This window comes from Agelaius tricolor, unplaced genomic scaffold, assembly GCF_023055355.1.
Source record: "Agelaius tricolor isolate 1412-34295 unplaced genomic scaffold, bAgeTri1.0.p SCAF_19, whole genome shotgun sequence".
Taxonomy (NCBI): domain Eukaryota; kingdom Metazoa; phylum Chordata; class Aves; order Passeriformes; family Icteridae; genus Agelaius; species Agelaius tricolor.
In genome coordinates this window covers 11331414-11348368 of record NW_027269279.1, presented here as the reverse complement: position 1 = coordinate 11348368, position 16955 = coordinate 11331414, and the positions used below count along the sequence as shown (strand labels likewise).

The 16955-nt window shown below is 42.6% G+C and overlaps 1 protein-coding gene across 6 annotated transcripts; it reads left to right on the top strand.

The window, feature by feature from the left end:
• The first annotated feature begins 1153 nt into the window (after positions 1-1153).
• Positions 1154-12335, top strand: METTL22 (methyltransferase 22, Kin17 lysine). 6 transcript variants are annotated; one of them, XM_071444273.1, is made up of 11 exons: positions 1154-1490; positions 3145-3479; positions 5810-6160; positions 6533-6573; positions 6659-6803; positions 7255-7326; positions 7420-7473; positions 8011-8091; positions 8721-8823; positions 9596-9764; positions 11432-12335. In XM_071444273.1, exons 2-11 carry the CDS (start codon positions 3350-3352, stop codon positions 11465-11467), a joined length of 1182 nt encoding a protein of 393 aa, XP_071300374.1. In that variant the 5' UTR covers positions 1154-1490; positions 3145-3349; the 3' UTR covers positions 11468-12335. The 6 variants fall into 6 exon arrangements, with proteins under 6 accessions (XP_071300374.1, XP_071300371.1, XP_071300373.1 ...); XM_071444270.1 differs by having other exon boundaries at positions 1154-1518; XM_071444272.1 differs by having other exon boundaries at positions 1154-1546.
• The last annotated feature ends 4620 nt before the right edge of the window (positions 12336-16955 follow it).

Genomic DNA, 16955 nt, shown 5'->3' with positions numbered 1-16955 from the left:
CTTGCTGCAGACTGGTGAGATTTTGTGACAAATATAATCTGCTTTGCCTGCTTGGTACTCCATAGCAGTGAGGAACATGCCAGCAGAGAGAGACACTGCAGTAATAATTTATGTGGCAGTGTATCACCACGGGAAGTAAAATAATGTTCTGCTCTTTCACAGGAGACAGATAAAAGGAGGACAAATCTCCAAAGCATTTTTGTCAGATATTCATCCAATAAAATTCCCCACAGAAACTGCAATGAGGTATGTGAATGGCTTCTGTTCTTTCCATTTCATTGCCACTCAAAACTCTTGACTGTTTTGAGGGAAACAGGGAAAGATTATTTCGTTCTTTTAATAATTATTTTAATAATTCTTAGCCTTTGTTGAGGAAGGCAGATGATGAGACATCTAGAAATAGATACAGAATATAAATTACATTCCAAGGTTTTTTTATTCATTGACTAATACTTCCTACTACTCAAGAAAAATACAAGGATCATCTTTAGCAATTGACATTAGCATCATATGACTAATAATTAATATATAAATGCCCACTTTTGAACAAGATCCCCCTGCTGAAAGATAAAACAACTTCAGCATCCCCTGCAGACTTGCCAAGGAGATGAACCAGGACGCAGATGGGAGTTTGGAGCACACCTCTGTCTGTCGGTGATTTTGCATAGGAGGCTGGTGAGCGTGTCCAGCCGCTGATGTGTCCTGTCCCCACACACCACTGCACCCTCTGGGCTGGCCACACAGCCCGGGGCCAGACCCTGCAGCTCTCACTGCAGACGAGCACAGCTGGGAAACGACTGCCGAGGACACCATGGTCCAACATGTAGATACCAAACTCTGGTGATCTAACTCCTAGGCAAATTTCTGTTGTTAAAGCCTCCCAAAGACTCTGGTTATGATGTTTCCACTCGGTGATTAACTCAGTCTTGTTTATTTCACCTGGTTTATACGTAGTTAAAAAGTCTTCAGAATTAAGCAACTAAACCCCCAATTCCCTAAACAAGTGAACAGCTGTTGCTCCAGCTAATCTTACAGTGGTACTGGAATTCTGACATTATCTGGACTAAGGCAGAAACGCCTATTTGCCCCCGCAGAGGTTTTCCCACTTTGTTTCCAAGCCGTTTGTAGATTTTGCACGGCATTGCAGACGAACCGATAGAGGGCAAGTGATGCCAGAAACAATCAATAATTAAGAACGCGAGTAGGAAACGCGTGTTGAATCTCCGAGCAAGTCCCGCGGATGCTTCAGCGCAAGCCTGGCCTGCGCGGCCGGTGCTGCCTTTGCCCGCCTCCCCCGGCGGGCTTTGAGCGGGGTTTGGTGCCGGGTGATTCTGGAACAGCGGCGAGCCCCGAGCACAGCGCGTACCCCAGGGCCCGCAGCACCCGCGGGGGCCGCCGGGCAGCGGCGTCAGCGGAAGGAGCCGGAAGGAGCCGCAGCGGCAGAGAGCGGAGCGGCCGAGAGGCGGGAGCCGAGCGGGGAAAGCGGAGAGGCGGGAGCTGAGAGGGGAACGCGGAGAGGTGGGAGCTGAGAGGGGAACGCGGAGAGGCGGGATCTGAGCGGGGAACGCGGAGAGGCGGGAGCTGAGAGGGGAACGCAGGATCTGAACGGGGGAAAGTGGGAAAGGCGGGAGCCGAGCGGGGGAAAGTGGAGAGGTGGGGCGTGAGCGGGGAGAAGCGGGATCTGAGAGGGGGAAAGTGGGAGAGGTGGGATCTGAGCGGGGAGAAGCGGGAGGGGTGGGACACGAGCGGGATCTGAGAGGGGAGAAGCGGGAGAGGGGGAAAGCGGGATCTGAGAAAGGGAAAGCGCGACCTGAGTGGGGAGAATTGGGACGGGCAGATCCGGCCGGGAAGACGCGGATCCTATCGGGCGACGCGGGTCCTGCCGGGGAGAGAAGCGGGACAGGCGGGTTCCACCGCGGGGACAGGCATGGGGAGGCGGGACAGGCAGTCCTGCCGGAGGGACGTGGGACAGGGAGGTCCCACCATGGGGCCAGGCGGGTCTCACCGTGGGAACCCGGGACAGGCGGGTCACACCATGAGGACCCGGGCCAGGCGGGTCACGCCACCATGGGGACAGGCGGGTGTCACCGTGGGGACCCGGGCCAGGCGGGTGCCACCATGGGGCCAGGCGGGTCCCGCCCGCGCTGCCCGTGCCCGCGGAGCCTCGCCCGGCGCGCTGAGCCCCGCCGAGGCTCCGGCGGTGCCGCAGCAGGAGCGGAGCCCCCCGCGCACATCTCCCGGTGCCCGGCACTGCCGGCTGGGCTGCGCTGGCTCCCGCCGGGACGGGCAGGTTTGGAGCTGGCAGAGTTAACAGAAGTGCGCAGGCACAGATACCGAGAGCTTCTGAAGCCGGCAGTGTTGTGAGTGTGGATAGGTACGGTGGTCCGGCAGGAGGGACTAAGTTATCACGGGTCTGGAGCATCTCTCTTACGAGGAAAGGCTGAAGTTGAGAAGAGATGACTGAGGAGGGCCTTTTTAATGTATGTAAACATCAAAGGGACGGCTCAGAGCAGGGACCGGGCTCTGCTCCCTGGGGCCAGCAGTGGGGCAGGAGCAAAGGGCAGGAACTGATGCCCAGGAAGTTCCACCTGAACGTGAGAAAGAACTTCCCTGTGCAGGGACCGAGCACTGGGACAGATTGCCCACAGAGAGTGTGGAGTGTCCCTCACTGGAGATACTCCAGAGCCATCTGGAGACGATCCCGTGCTCCAGAGTGACCCTGCCTGGGCAGGGAGGTGGGACCAGGTGAGCCACTGTGGTCCCTTCCAGCCTGAACCATTTGGGGATTTTGTTCAAGCACAACTGGGTAATAACAAATTTAGCATAATCATTCAAGATGGTAATGCCAACACAGGAAGGGGCCTTATTCCCTTTGAAAACCTTGATTAGGCATTGTAATTCTCGATTGTTTTTTTCCAGGGGAGGTGGTTTGTAACACAAGCAAATTAGTAGCTCTTCCTAAAATACACAGTGGCTGCCACTGAACTACTAACAGTTACATATTGAGGATTCTGTAAAAGAGAGCCTTGGAGCATTGCTACTTTATTGAACAGTGTCATCTGATCTTCATCTTCTGAAATACTGCTGGAGCAATGTTCAGACAGTGTCAGGCTACCACTAAAAGCTGCCTGTGTTTGCTTTTAGGTTGAATATCCTGATGAGCAGCTTGCTGTCTCGGAGCGTGGTGGAGCTTGCACAATCCCACCTTCTCAGAAAGGATGTCCTGAGTTTCCCTTGGTGAGCAAAACTGTTGCTGGACACCTGTGAATGGAAGAGAATGGAATCCCTTTGTGACAGCACTGCATGAGGGCTGTTTGAGCAGTGCACATGTTCCTCTCTCCTGCACCCCATGGCAGATTTGGCAGAGGAGGAGATGGATAACCCCACGTTCAGGAGTGACACTGTGCTGTCTGATGTTCACTTGCACTGCCCAAGCAAAAGGCACCTCATGGTACGACTGAATGCAGTTGGACAGCCAGGTAATGGGTGCTGTGTTTTAACTGTGCTCAGATCTTTGGAAGGCTGAATCCTCCTCTAAGTGGTTGATATTAATAGTTACATATTTTATTCCAGCTATGAGCAGAATCACCTCCTACTCAGTCTTTAGGAAGAGGGCTAGTGTTATCCTCATGAAATTAACTCCAGAAATGAAAACTTGTAGACAGCTTGTCTTAAAAATTAAACTTTAAATTACTTTTTGAGAAAAAGTAACCAAATTTACTCACTTGTAGGTTTAATTTAATGGTTCATTGAGCAATATTGTCAATATGGCACTTTGGGAGCCATGATTTAGAATAAGGTTGTGATGTTTCTTATATACAAACCAAAGATGAGAACCCAGGGGTTTTAAATAGTGTAACTTAAGTTTAAAATATAAACTATCAATAATTAATTTATCAAGTTTAATTAAATGATTATGTGATGAGTTACCATCTATTCCAAGGGAGCATAACAGCTTTCTTTGGGCTATGTGGTGGAGTTATTTTATTTTGATTTTTTTCTGTCAGTGGGGTTGATTTTTTTTTGGGGGGTGGGGGGGGGTATTTGCTTCAAAAAAAAGTCAGCAAAAAAACTCAACACAGCAATGGCTTAAACTGACATAGAATTTGAAGAGTCAGGCTATAGAGGAAATGAGTTGGCAAATGCCCCTGGCTGATTGCCAGCTTGTAGGTTGCTATAAAGTTGTCAAGGGAACTGACCTTGAAGCCGCTGGCAAAATGTTCTGTACAAAAGTCCTGCTGTGACAGAAGTGTTAATTGTTTTTTCAAACCCAGTTGTGCCATAAAAAGAGTAACTTCTGCAGCTGTTCTGGTGTATGACAATGTTAAAAATTATCAAAGTAGGCCTGACAAGGAAATAAATAATAATTTTGACCCTATTCAGGTCAAAACCCAGGTAATTAATGCTGTGGTGTGTCTTCATGCTGTTTGATGTGTGTTAGCTGTGATTGTGCTTGGTGCAAAGAACCTTTCAGCAGAAGGAAGTGCCATGTGTTCTACCTACTTCAGTGAGCTCTTCCTGGGAAATTCTTCTGGTTATTGAGACAAGAATTGCATGTTAGTATTACAGCCTTTAGTGCCATAACAATCTACCAAGGCCACTGTGCTGTTTTTTGGGGAAGTTTATGGGGATTTAGTCTCTTCCCCTTTGAGTCAGTTTGACTTTCCACCTTTTGAATGCTGTAGAAATGCAGAGGATCAGAATGGACTTGGAGAACAAAGCATTTCATGATGGCATGTCTATTCCAATTAGTTTCATTTGGTCATCATGCAAACAGTGGAGACTTTAAACATTTGTCATGCTAGGACAGGCATTGAAGATTTTATTAGATCTAGCTAAAAATGGTCTCACTAGAGAGGAACCTCTGTCAGATTTCAGTAGACCACCTTGGCACACCTTACCTACTAAAGAAACTGGAATAGAACCCCATATATTGTGAAATTGTTGAAAGCAGTGGTGGCAAGCACTTTATCTCTTCCCTTTTGTTGGGAATGAACACAGATGGAAGGACTATGGAATGTCTGTTCTTCCTTATGTGTGATATTCAGGCAGTACAGATTCCTGTAATTAAAATTGCAAGGTCCATGTTTTAATAACTTCAAATTTTAAGAGAAGCTATGTCACTGAGTGATTGTTGTAAAAGATTTTTAATTAATTGGTCATTAAGAATAGCTTCAGTCGTTTAATCTCTTTGAATAATCAGTATGAACACTTAAAATTGCAGAAGTGTCAGCTTTGCCTCCTGTGCAGTTATTTCTGTTCTTACATACTGAGCCAATTTCAAGGCTTGGAGTTGCTTGGATCCCTTAAGACTTTCAAAGCAGTAAACAAAAATTCAACTTGCATTTTACTAGAACATTCTTCTTTCTTACAAGATAGGAATCTTAACCAAAATAAACTAATTCTAACTTCTATTCATTCTGTTTTCAACTTAGTTTGAACTTCTGTGAACAGAACTTTTGGAGGATGTAAGAAAGCATCTCCTCTGCCAAGAGTTAAAATAAATATTACTAAATTACTGCCAGTAGTTAAAATAAATATTACTAAATCAGATGATTTAGATAAACCATTGTGGCTGTGCAAATGCTGAGTCAGCCAGTGGACTGTGAAAGTGCTTTGTTAATTTTGCTGACAGAACTTAATAACAGAAGTATTTCTTCATAGCAAATAAAACTGTATTTCAAGTTACCCGTTTCATGATTTACTCTATAGATTTTTAATACATGTAATGCATCCCAGAATTTCATGCATGTGGAAGGTTCTGCCTCATCTGGTGTTTAACCTTTCCCCCCACACTGTGTTCTTACAGTATTCCTGTCATATTTCAAACTCCTTTGGAGCACAGAAGATTTGGCATCTGGGAAACACGTGAGAGAAATTACTGCAGGAAGAGAACAGCAGAGCAGAAGTGGAGATGAACTGTGTGACAAGGACAGGAGTAACGTGAAAGAAGAAGGAGAATTAAATAGTGAAGGAGTAGAAGCTCTGCTAGATGATGATGGAGACTTGGAAGTGGTCAGAAGGCCTAGAAGTGCCTCTGATTTGCAAGCAGAGGATCTTTTGAGGGATATAGTGTGCCCTGTAATTCTGATGAAAGGAAAGGAAGATGCTTTTGAAGATGAAGAGCAGGAGTGCACTTACAGTGATGTTGTTAAAATAGGTAAATAATAAGTTTTCAGTCAGGGAGAAATGTGGCAGATATGTTTCAGTAAAACAAAAGAAAAATAGGTTTTCTTTAGAGATGGAACAGCAGTTTTTAAAGTGAAAGAAAATAATGAACACAATACTGTGATATTGCAAATAAGAATTTGCATTTTTTTCTCTGGAAGGGGTTTGGGCAGTTGTATACCACAGGAAACTCAGTGCTCCTTAGAGTGGGTGCTTGGCATTATCCAGCATTATTGTATAGAATGAAGAGTGTTTAGTTCTATATTTGAAAGGGAAGCATAGCCTTAGTTTCAAACTTGCCACTGTGGAACTTGATTTGAGCAATTTTGAGGTAATTCTTTTCTGTTCTCTCTCATTTGCACAGAACACTCCATGGCAACCCCCTTGGAAGATGTTGGTAAACAAGTACGTGTTCTGCCTTGTAGTATCTTGATTTTCATGGAATGTGCTTCAGAGCTGGTTCAGTTTTAAGTGCTTCCCTTGTCCCCAGGTGTGGCGTGCTGCCTTCCTTCTGGCTGATCACATTCTCTTTCAAAGGGACACCTTCAGGGGCTGCTGTGTGCTGGAGCTTGGAGGTGGCACTGGAATTACCAGCATTATCATGGGAGCAGTTGCCAAGAGAGTTTATTGCACAGGTAAGGCAGTTTTTTCAGTTAAATATTTCCATGAAACTTCCAAAAGCAGTGCTTTCATCCTGGTATTTTCAGACTCATCTGTTCAGTTATAGTTAATCATTTTTATTAGTGCCTATCAATTTGTGTTATTTACTGAAAAATAACAGGAACTTTCTCAAGGGGCAGAGAAAGCTCAAGAGTTTAAAAGCAAGATATGTTGCAGTGAACTCAAGATAGTGTGTCCAGATTAAAATAGGTAGGGTAGGAATATAACTTCTTTCTTCAAGGCTTTCAGCTTAGAACTGAAGGACAAAAAGAAGGATACTAGGGGAGCAATCATCAGTGGACAGAGTTGCTCTGAATTTTCCTTTATTTCATGGGCTTGAGAGAAACTTTGAGTGTTAGACTGAGAGGAATACATGGCCCATACAAAATATTCTTGTTTTTAATATCATTATCACTTCTTTTCCAGACGTTGGTGAAGATCTCCTGGCCATGTGTGAGCAAAATGTTGCATTAAACAAGCAGCTGATGGAGCCAGGAGGTAGGTGCTGTATGGTCAGATTTTGACTCTCTGCTTTAGCCCAGATGCTGTGAAAGGCCATTTGTGACTGATGTGATCTTTCTTCACCTCCAGGAGGGGAAATTAAAGTGAAAGAACTGGATTGGCTGAAAGATGAATTCTGCACTGGTAGGTGCCTATAATGGCTTCTGTTAGATTGGGCTTGGTGTTTGGTGTCACATGTTCAAAAGCCTCTCTTGGGGCTCAAAAAAAATTCTGGTTAATGACAATATTTGATACTGCCAGTTGAAAAGGTTTTAAGTTTATTAGACTTTCAAGTAAAGATTCTTTTAATGAAGAATAATTTTTAAAAGCATGATAAAATAGGAAGATTAATCAAAACTTATATAAGGATATATCTGGGGTTTTGTTTAAAGGTGTGCTTGCTTTAAGGTATTTAAAGCTGTAGTCTTGCTACAGGATTGTGAATTCTGAAGTGAAAGAAAACTTTTGCTTGCCAATCAGCCTTGGGAGGGTTTGGCATAAACACAGAGGAAGCAGAGGACTGGGGGAACTTCAGAAAATGAACAGGGAAGGTTTTGATTTCCCTTGAGTGGTGTGCTCTGCTTATGGAGTAGCAGCTGCCCACAGGAGCTAAGGAGTTCCTTTTCTCCAGTCATTTGAGACATTTAATCATGTACACCAAAGCCATATTCTTTCTTCCAGATCCTGAAGCTCCTTATAGCTGGTCTGAAGAAGAGATTGCTGATTTGCTTGATCACTGTTCTGTGATAATGGCAGCTGATGGTAGGGAAATATAAACAGTAAGCTTTTAAATCAAACACTCAAGCATTATAAGTAATAATTTAAATGTACCTAGTTTGCTTTTAAAATCTAATAGGTCAGATCCTTACCTAATTTGCCAAAGCTCTGCCTTAAGTGTTCCTGCCTGTATTTTTCTTTTCTAAACACTTACATTTACATTCTGAATTAGCAATTATGAGAACAGATGTTGCAAGCTGTAGCTCTTCCTTTTCTTTGGTGTGTCCTGCTTTCAAAGGAGATCTGGTTATAATGGTAAATTAATTATAGCCTGGTGTGGGTTTTCATAAAGGAAAGAGGCTCTCTATTCTCTAATACCCTACTTTTTTAGCTTTGTAGTAAGATTATTTCCAGGCTGAGAGAATTCTTGTCAAAGCTTGTCAATTGTCTGATAAATTATTCCCATTCTGATGAGAGAAAGCTTAAAGAAATAAATAGCAGCAGTGAATACTCTGACAGGGTCAGTTGTTGCCATTAAAAGTGTACTTTGCACTTAGATAAAAGAATGACTTGTTTGATTTGAGTAATCAAACTAAGGCCTGCTGTTTCATAATGGACACTTAAGTAAATTATATCCTTAATTATACATATGCTCTTAATCTTGTTTTTTACAGTGTTCTATGATGATGACCTGACAGATGCCTTGTTCAGAACTCTGTATAGAATCACACACAACTTGAGAAATTCTTGCACAGTTTACTTAGCACTGGAAAAGAGGTGAGTATTACCAAGAACTTAATATAAAAAACACTAAAACTTTGTATGTTTTAATAAAAGGTTGGCTTCTCATTTTCATTGTATCAGGTGATCACAGGCTCCAGTATGTGCTCAGGATAATCTCTTTTTTTCCTGCATGCTTAATTTTTATCAGTTCAGAATGTGAATTTAACAGGAGCTTGCCTTTTGTTGTCCTACCTTTGCCTCACCTGAGATGCCCTCTGTGCAAATAAGGATAAATGGGTGGCTAGATTGATATAATGCCTGATAACATTTGCTGTGTATTTTGAGGTCACTGAATGGAATTAAGTGGTTTAGAATTAGGGTGTTTATTTCCTATCTTCAGCAACTCTAGAACAGTTTCTCTTGCTTGCTTTCAAGGAATCAATGAATGTTTTTAGGTAATTGTATGTTGCAGTGCATTCATAAGCTGATACACAAATAGGCTTTGCTTAAATCTCTAGAGAGATGCAAGTAAGAACTCCTCCTGTGGTTTGCTGCCAGGTGTTTGTCCAGGAAACCAAGCCAATGATTCTGCTGTGGCAAAGTGCCCTAAAATCAATGGAAAAGTTCATCCAAGAGTTATTGTGTACTGATACTGACATAACATCTTTTCTGCTTTTCAGGAATGGGGAGTGTACGTTTTTTTGGCTGCTGAAGGGAGTTAATTATGCTGAGAAGATTAATTGTTTTCATTAGCTGAGGGAAGTTACACACCTATTTAAGATGCCAGTATAGGAGAGATGTTCTAAATGAAATACTCTTTTGCCAGGCTGAACTTCACTTTAAGACATATGGATGTTACATGTGAAGCCTACAGTCACTTTAGAAATACTCTAAATGATCTGGAGAACCTCCAAGATGGAAAAATGAAATATACAGTGGAGCACATTAAGCCTGATTTCTGCCAGTTCCTTGTTTATGAACGGATTGAGCAGTTGGTAAGCAGCATTCATGAAAATTAATGTAATGTGTCAGGCTAATCATCTCAAATTAGTTATCAGCTGTTTATGGACACATGAAGGAAGAACAGAAGAATAAACATTATCTTTTATTTCCACTTAGTTTTTTTTATTTAAAATGATCCTTGTTTGTGCTTACATAATCTGTACTAGATTGACATGTCCTGGTTTTGGCTGGGACAGAATTGATTTTCTATCACCAGCAGGGTGGCTGAGATTGCCACTCTCAGTTCCTCCAAGGATAAGAGACCTTTACTTTGTAAAATGCCATTTTTTGTGACTGAACCAATATCTCTTCTCATTTATTTTCTTGTAGGAGAGCTTTCATTTCACACTTTCAGTAATTCCTTTCCCAGTTCAGAGTTCAGGACATAATCTTCTAATATCTATGAAGAAGTCAATTAGCTGTAAACTTCTGTTTTTGAGAATCATGTCAGATATTATATTTCTGGTTATCTAATTACCTCTCAAGCACTTATGGTTCTCTTTTTCCATTCTTTTCCAAATTATCTGCTCTTAGGAATATTATGTAGGGTAACAGCTAACAGACTTCTAGAACAATCCAATCTAATGAATCTTTTTAGAGGAGATGCAAATCTTGCACTGGATTGCAAATCTGGTACCAAGAAATTATGTTGTTGTAGTGAACATACTGTGTGTATGGTGAGGTCACAGGAGCCACAGCTACTTCATGAGATTAATTTATTTTACTTAATGCTGATACCTTCAGGCATAAAACATGTGTAAAACTTGTTTAAAAGTTTTAAAAGTACACAAAAGTAACCTGGTTTATAGATAAATGTATAGATAACTCATTCCCTGGCTGCTTTGAGGAAGGCTGCTGGCCCTTGAAATCTATGCATTTTTAAAATGCCTGTGTTTTTATTTATCATTTGATCTATTGCCACAAATCAGAGATGTCATGGTGAAGAGTATGTGATAGTCTGCTTAATTATCCTCTGTGGAGCAGACAAAGCATATATTAATATATTCTAAAGAAATGAAGTGATTAAGGATTTTTCATCCTTGTTGTCTGTAGGATTGAGAAGGGGATTTGTGTTTATATAAGCCATGCATTTGTGAGACTTTGATTCCTCAGTAAATTATTTCTTCAGCTGTTTTTTTACCAGCATTATTGAAACCATTTGTTAACACAGGCTAAAAACCAGCAGGATTATCAGTCAAAATATGTAGGATTAGCAGGATTATCAATCGAGATCATGTTGATCAGTGAATCACAAAATCACAGAACATTCTGCCATCCACAAGGACAATTGAATCCAACTCTCCAATGAATGGCCTCATACAGGGATCCACCCCACAACCTTGGCATTATTAGCACCACGCTCTGACAACTGGGCTAATTTCAAACTATTTTAAAACAAACTACTTTATACTAAACACACTTTATTTTTTTAAATCATGCTACAAGAATGAAGCAATCAGTTACAGTGCTGTGTTTCAAGTAATTGTTCCAGGAAATTACAGACATGGATTTGGTATCGATCCATAGATGGATACTATCTGTAGATGGAGGTATAGGGTATATCTTAAAACTTGTCTTACAGTGAGCACGTGGAATTTTTTCAGGATTGCAACCTACTGATGTGAGAAAATACCTGTATGTCTTTGTTCTGCTCCCACAGGAATTGTGGAAGATCGTGGCTGAACACCTAAGGTGACAGGCCCATGAGGAAAGAGAAGATCTTTACCTAAGGAGAAGGGCTATTTTTGTGTTCTGTTAAGATTAGAATTTTCATCCCAAGAAAAGCCTCTTGCTGGTGGAATTGTGTTCTCAGAAAGTATTGCAATGCAGTTTTGCTTTACTTTTTTGGTTTTGGCACTTGGTTTCTTGGACTTGTGCAGTTGGACATGATCTCTCTGATGTTTCCAAGTACCTGCTGGATGCCAGACAGTGGCAGTGACACAGTGACTTGCTCTTTGGGTTGCTGACTTTACTTTTAGAGTTTGGCAAAGAAGTATTTAACTTTTTCCATGTGGCTGATTTGCAGATGTCCTGCATTTCCCTTTTCAGTTTACACAACATGGACACTGTTCTCAGTCTTGTCCTAGTTCCAAATACAAATACACATTATTTGTATTTATGGACACTTGTGAAACAATGTTCTGGACAAGACTTTTTTGTCATGAATCAACTTTTCTTTAAGAAATTTGTTTATGAAACTTAATAATTCACAGTTTGTCCTAAATAAATCACTCTAATTTAGGGTCACTGTCTGACTTGAAAGGAAACAAGATGCATTTTGTTTGAGCCTCTAAAAACACTCCACAGAGGTTTTGGAGTAGAGGAGGCCAACTCTATATTGACCTGCAGAAACTTTAAGCTATTCTGTCCTGGGCAGGTACCTGAGGATGAGAAGGTACCACATGAAGGGAGATGTTACAGCTCTTGAAATATTTGGAATTCTGTCCTCAGCATACACATGTGAGCCTGGGGGTAGGGAAGTGGCCAAGAACGTCTTGGCCAAACAAAACTGGGCCTCTAGCATCTTTCTTCTGGATTAAAATAAAACATATTTATTAAATCTCTCCTGTGCTATTAATGAATCCAAAGATCTGCTTGCACTTTTATAAATGTTATGTGCACTGCTGTGTTTATATCACTTTGCCATATGTGCACTGCCATGGGAATCCTTGTGCCCACTGCATTCCTCAGCAGCAGGAGAGTGTCAGTGATGGAGCTGTTCCAGCCTGGGACTTGTGGGAGTGTGAAAGATGTTCCTTAGAAGCATCTGATGGACTTCTTGAAAGCCTGTTTTACATTTGGCATAGGTCAGTTATTTCATAACCTGCTTATGAAGACCTATTTTTTGTGTTCTTTAATGGGATGAAAGGTTATTAGATGATGACGGCCATTCCCTGCGAGTACAAAGTAAAAATTACATTATTTAGCATGTATCTGTCTAGATTAATACAAAACTTCTCTCTCAGAACCCTCATTTCAACTTCAAAGATGAAAAACTGTATTTTAATCCAAAGATTCCCAAATTAATGTGTGTTGGTTTGTTATGTAATGCTATTAACTTTGGTAGATTCACCTATTTTTGAATGCAGCTGCTTATTTCAGTAGTGATTTTTTGAAGGCTGTACAAGAATGTACAAGGCTGATGTGAAATAGTGTGAGCAGTTAGGCAATCCTGTGGTTTTTCTCACACAGGATTTCTCAAAGTCTTTTGAATTATCAACAGAAACTTACCTGCAAGTCCTTCATTTCTGTGAAGGAAGAGAAAGTAGGCACTTAATTTAAAACCTATGAATATTTCTACTTGCCTGGGGAGATTAAGTTTTCATTTGGAAAACTGACTTTCTCTTTTGCTAAATAAAGTCATCAGGCAGTTGGGAGCATTTCTGGATCTGGTTGGAAAATCCAGCAGTCATCCAGATGGGTCATTTTCTGGAGAAGTCTGGTAATGGATGGACACATGATCTTCCAGTAGGAATCTGGTTTGAAACAAATGATTTTCACTTTTGTCACTGCCATGTGGTGAAACAACAAATGCCTTTTCTCAGTCCCCACCCCTCTCCTGCTTTTGTCTCTCTTAAGAGAAGGAAAGGTGGCACAATTATAGAAATTGGTCAGGAGAAGAACTTGAACTTTTATGGAACACCCAGATAAGCTTTGCAAACCAATTGCATTTATTTCTTTTAAATCTTTGTTGATGTCAAACTTGGAGAGTTGCTTTGTTGTGAATGTCTGTGTGTCATTTTGCAGTAGAAAAAGGCTGAAGACACTCCCTTGATGGGATAGATTCTGTATATTTATCATTGTTGGGTGTTCTCAAATGTAGGTGGCTATTTGTAGGCCATCCTTGTAGCTCCATCTGCTGTACAACACTTTGAGTCAAAACATTTTACAGTTTGTTCAACACCCTGTTCCTTTCTAGTTTGACAATGTTGTATTTTGGAGTAACAGTTTAGGTGGCATGCGTGGTTCTGCACTTCTCACCTAGACTTGCAGATGAAGTCACAGTGAAAATAATCCTGAAATGAAGGTGGTGTTTAATTGCCTACTTTTTGGCAGTAGCTTTGCCTCCAGCAGTTTGGGGTTTTCAGGAAACATTCCAGGATAAAGTGGATGTACTTTGTGTATATGTGTGGGTGTGTGTGGTAGGAACTTCTCATTCCTTAGAAGATGAGGACTTAAATTGTATCTCAAAGTTTTATAGCAGGAAACTATCATGAGATTGTCTGTTCATTAACTCGACCATTTGTGGACTTCTACACCCACCATTAGTGCCAGTTCTTTTCCCTTTTCACCAGAGAATTAAGAGCAATGTCCCTGGCAGTTGCATTTCTGGGTTTTGTTTTGTTTGCTTTGTTTTTTTGTTCTGGTAGACAGCATCTTAAAACTTGGAGAAATAATTTTGTCTGAGATTTCTACTTACTGAGCTTATTTTATGTTCTAGTTTTATATTTCCCCCTTTCATGTTGTTGGTTATAGCAATTTTGAAATCTGGATTCTGATGTTTTTGATTCCCAGGAAACCTAATTGTAAGTGTAGTTTTCTATTGGATCAATGAGGCCTAATCCAGCTGACTCCTGTGATCACTCAGTGGGGATCTGTTGCTGGGAATATAAAGAAAGAGCAGCTATTTTGATAGCAGTGGATATCTGGGTCCACTTTGGAGTTATGTGTAAGTGTGCTCCCAATGTGGCAGTGCAGGGTGGGTTAGCAAAGCTGATTTTCCTCAGTCCTGTGCCTGAAACCACATTACCCAGGCAGACTGCCACGAGTGTGACAGCCAAATGCTGCTGGTGGTTTTAAAGACAGTTACTGGTGCTGAGTGTTGGGTTCAGGAAACTGAAGAGTGCTTCTGAAAAGTGGGTGCTGCATTCTTGTCTGCTTGTTATGGCATGGCAAGGAAAGCTGCCTGTCTCAAAAGCTTGCAGAGATTTTTCAATCTGCAAGTAAATTGGGAATTATTCACTTAGTGAATAGCTAAATAACTTGTCTTTAAAATGCAGTTCACCTCCTGAGTGTGATCATGGCATTTGTAAGCTGAACACTTGGGAGGTTCAAGTGAAGTAGGATTTGAAAACGAGCTCCTTCTTGCTGCCAGGCTGTCATGCTGTGACAGAGGTCGAGAGGTTTGTGTTCTTTTACAGACTCATCTTGACCCTGACCTTCTGTGTGTCCTTTGCATCTGTGCTGGAAGTTGATGCATTAACAGAATAAAGCTTCCTCTTGAGCAATAGCTGCCTCCTCATGCTGCCAGCAGTGCAGTCAGCTGTGTCAGTACAGCACATTGCCACATTGCCTCAGAGAAAGTTTCCCCCAGCAGGTGGCACATGGAATTTCTTTAACAATACCAGCACCTAAAGGCAGTAACAAAACATCTACATATATATATGTGTATGTGTGTTTATTTACTCATTGCCCAGGGCAGCCCCACTGGTGTGAGCAAGAAGAGATGCAAAGGAAGATCCCTAGCTTGTGAGCAAGCTGTGTGTATTCCCTAAGCTTTTTGAGCAAATATTCAAAGGGGATACTTGTCAGATAATGAATAAGATATGTAAGATGTTAATAACAATTAGAAGTAACATCATTTCTGCCTCAAAGTAAAAATGCATATAACAAATTAGGCAAGAAAGTTGACAGGGAGTTGGACAGAAGATAGCATGAAAAAAAGTAAAGTTTACTGCTCTGTTCTTGTTCTGTGGGATATCAGTAGCAGGTTTACATTGTAGGATGATCAGAAGGGGCACCAAGAAATTATCTGAAATCATCTGTTCTGTATTCCTCTCAAAGCAGAATCATATTCATCTGAGAATCTTGCTAAGTGTTTGTTATCAAAGGCTCTCATCATAGAGATCCTGTAATCTGTTCTAGTGCTTCCTTGTCCTTTATGCTACAAACAGCTGACTGCCATCTGAATGGCTCAACTGCCGCCTCTCTTGCGATTTTGGACCATTAAATCCTTCTTACTGGAACAGACTGACAGACATGAGGGTTCTGGGCAGGGTGAGTGGAAATGAGGAGGCATAGATGGCCTGGCCTCCAGTGGTGTGTGCAGGGACAGAAGGATCCTGTAACACCATCTGCAAATCGATGGTGTGGCAGCACTAAGAACAGCTCTGGCCTCTCAGAGCCCGCAGCATTCCTGCCTTGCTTGTGTCCTCTCCAGCTCTCCTGTCTGGTGTCCTTCAGCTGCTCTGCCACAATTGCTGCTCCAGGATTCTCCCTGGAGCTTCCCACGGAGGTCCTCGAGGGCTGGGTAGGGTCTGACAGCTCCTCTGTCTTGATTTTCTTGAGTGCATTCCTTATGAGTGCTTCCCTTTCACTTTCTTCAGTGCATCCCTTATGTACAGGGAGAAGGTGCCCATGTGCTGCTCACAGGAGAGGGGATGGAGGTGATATTTCTCTTATCGGCCTTTTGTGGCCAGGTCTTAGGCTTTGAAGAAAACCAAGGCTGTGAATTAGACATGAGTTCTGTAAGATGAGAGTCCAGGTAGGGTTCAGCACGCTTGCCATAGGTTCTGTTGTGGATAATAATATTTATTACTGGGCTGGAGCTTCAAGGGCAGCATTGTGCCTGCAAATACCACATTGCTGTAGCAGAACCAAGCAGCAGCAGAACAGAAGGGCTCATTATGGTCCCGTAATGAGCTGCTTCAGTCCATTACTGTCCACAGCAAAAACAAGTTTTGTCTAAGTCAGGCTTAAATGCTGGTGAAGATTTGGGTTTTTAATTCGGGGTTTGACATAACACTAGGTTTAATTTGAATTTCTAATCAGAGTTAGAAGACCAAAAGACTTTCTCAATTGCTGCCTTTGCTAAATTAAGTATGTCCCAAGTAGCGGTAAGGAAAGGGCAGTGGGTCTTTGTGGAGCTGTAACAGTGCAGCACGGATTCCCAGCGCGGTCCTGAAAGAGGCTCCGCTGCGCTTCTCGCGGGTGCGCGATGGATGGAGGAAACGGACTCCGCTGCCCTTGCCGCGGTGGCTCCCGGAGCAGGGGGCGCGGGCAGGCGGAGCGGAGGAGGCGGGCAGGGAGAGGAAGGAGGGCGGACAGCCCTGGCCGAGGGACGCGGCCGCTCCGGCCCCGCCATCCCTGAGGGTCCGGCCGGCCCCGCCCCTCCCGGCGGGGGCGAGCCCCGGCCGCGCTCTCCCATTGGCCGCGGCGGGCGCGGGGCCGCGGGCGGCGGCGCT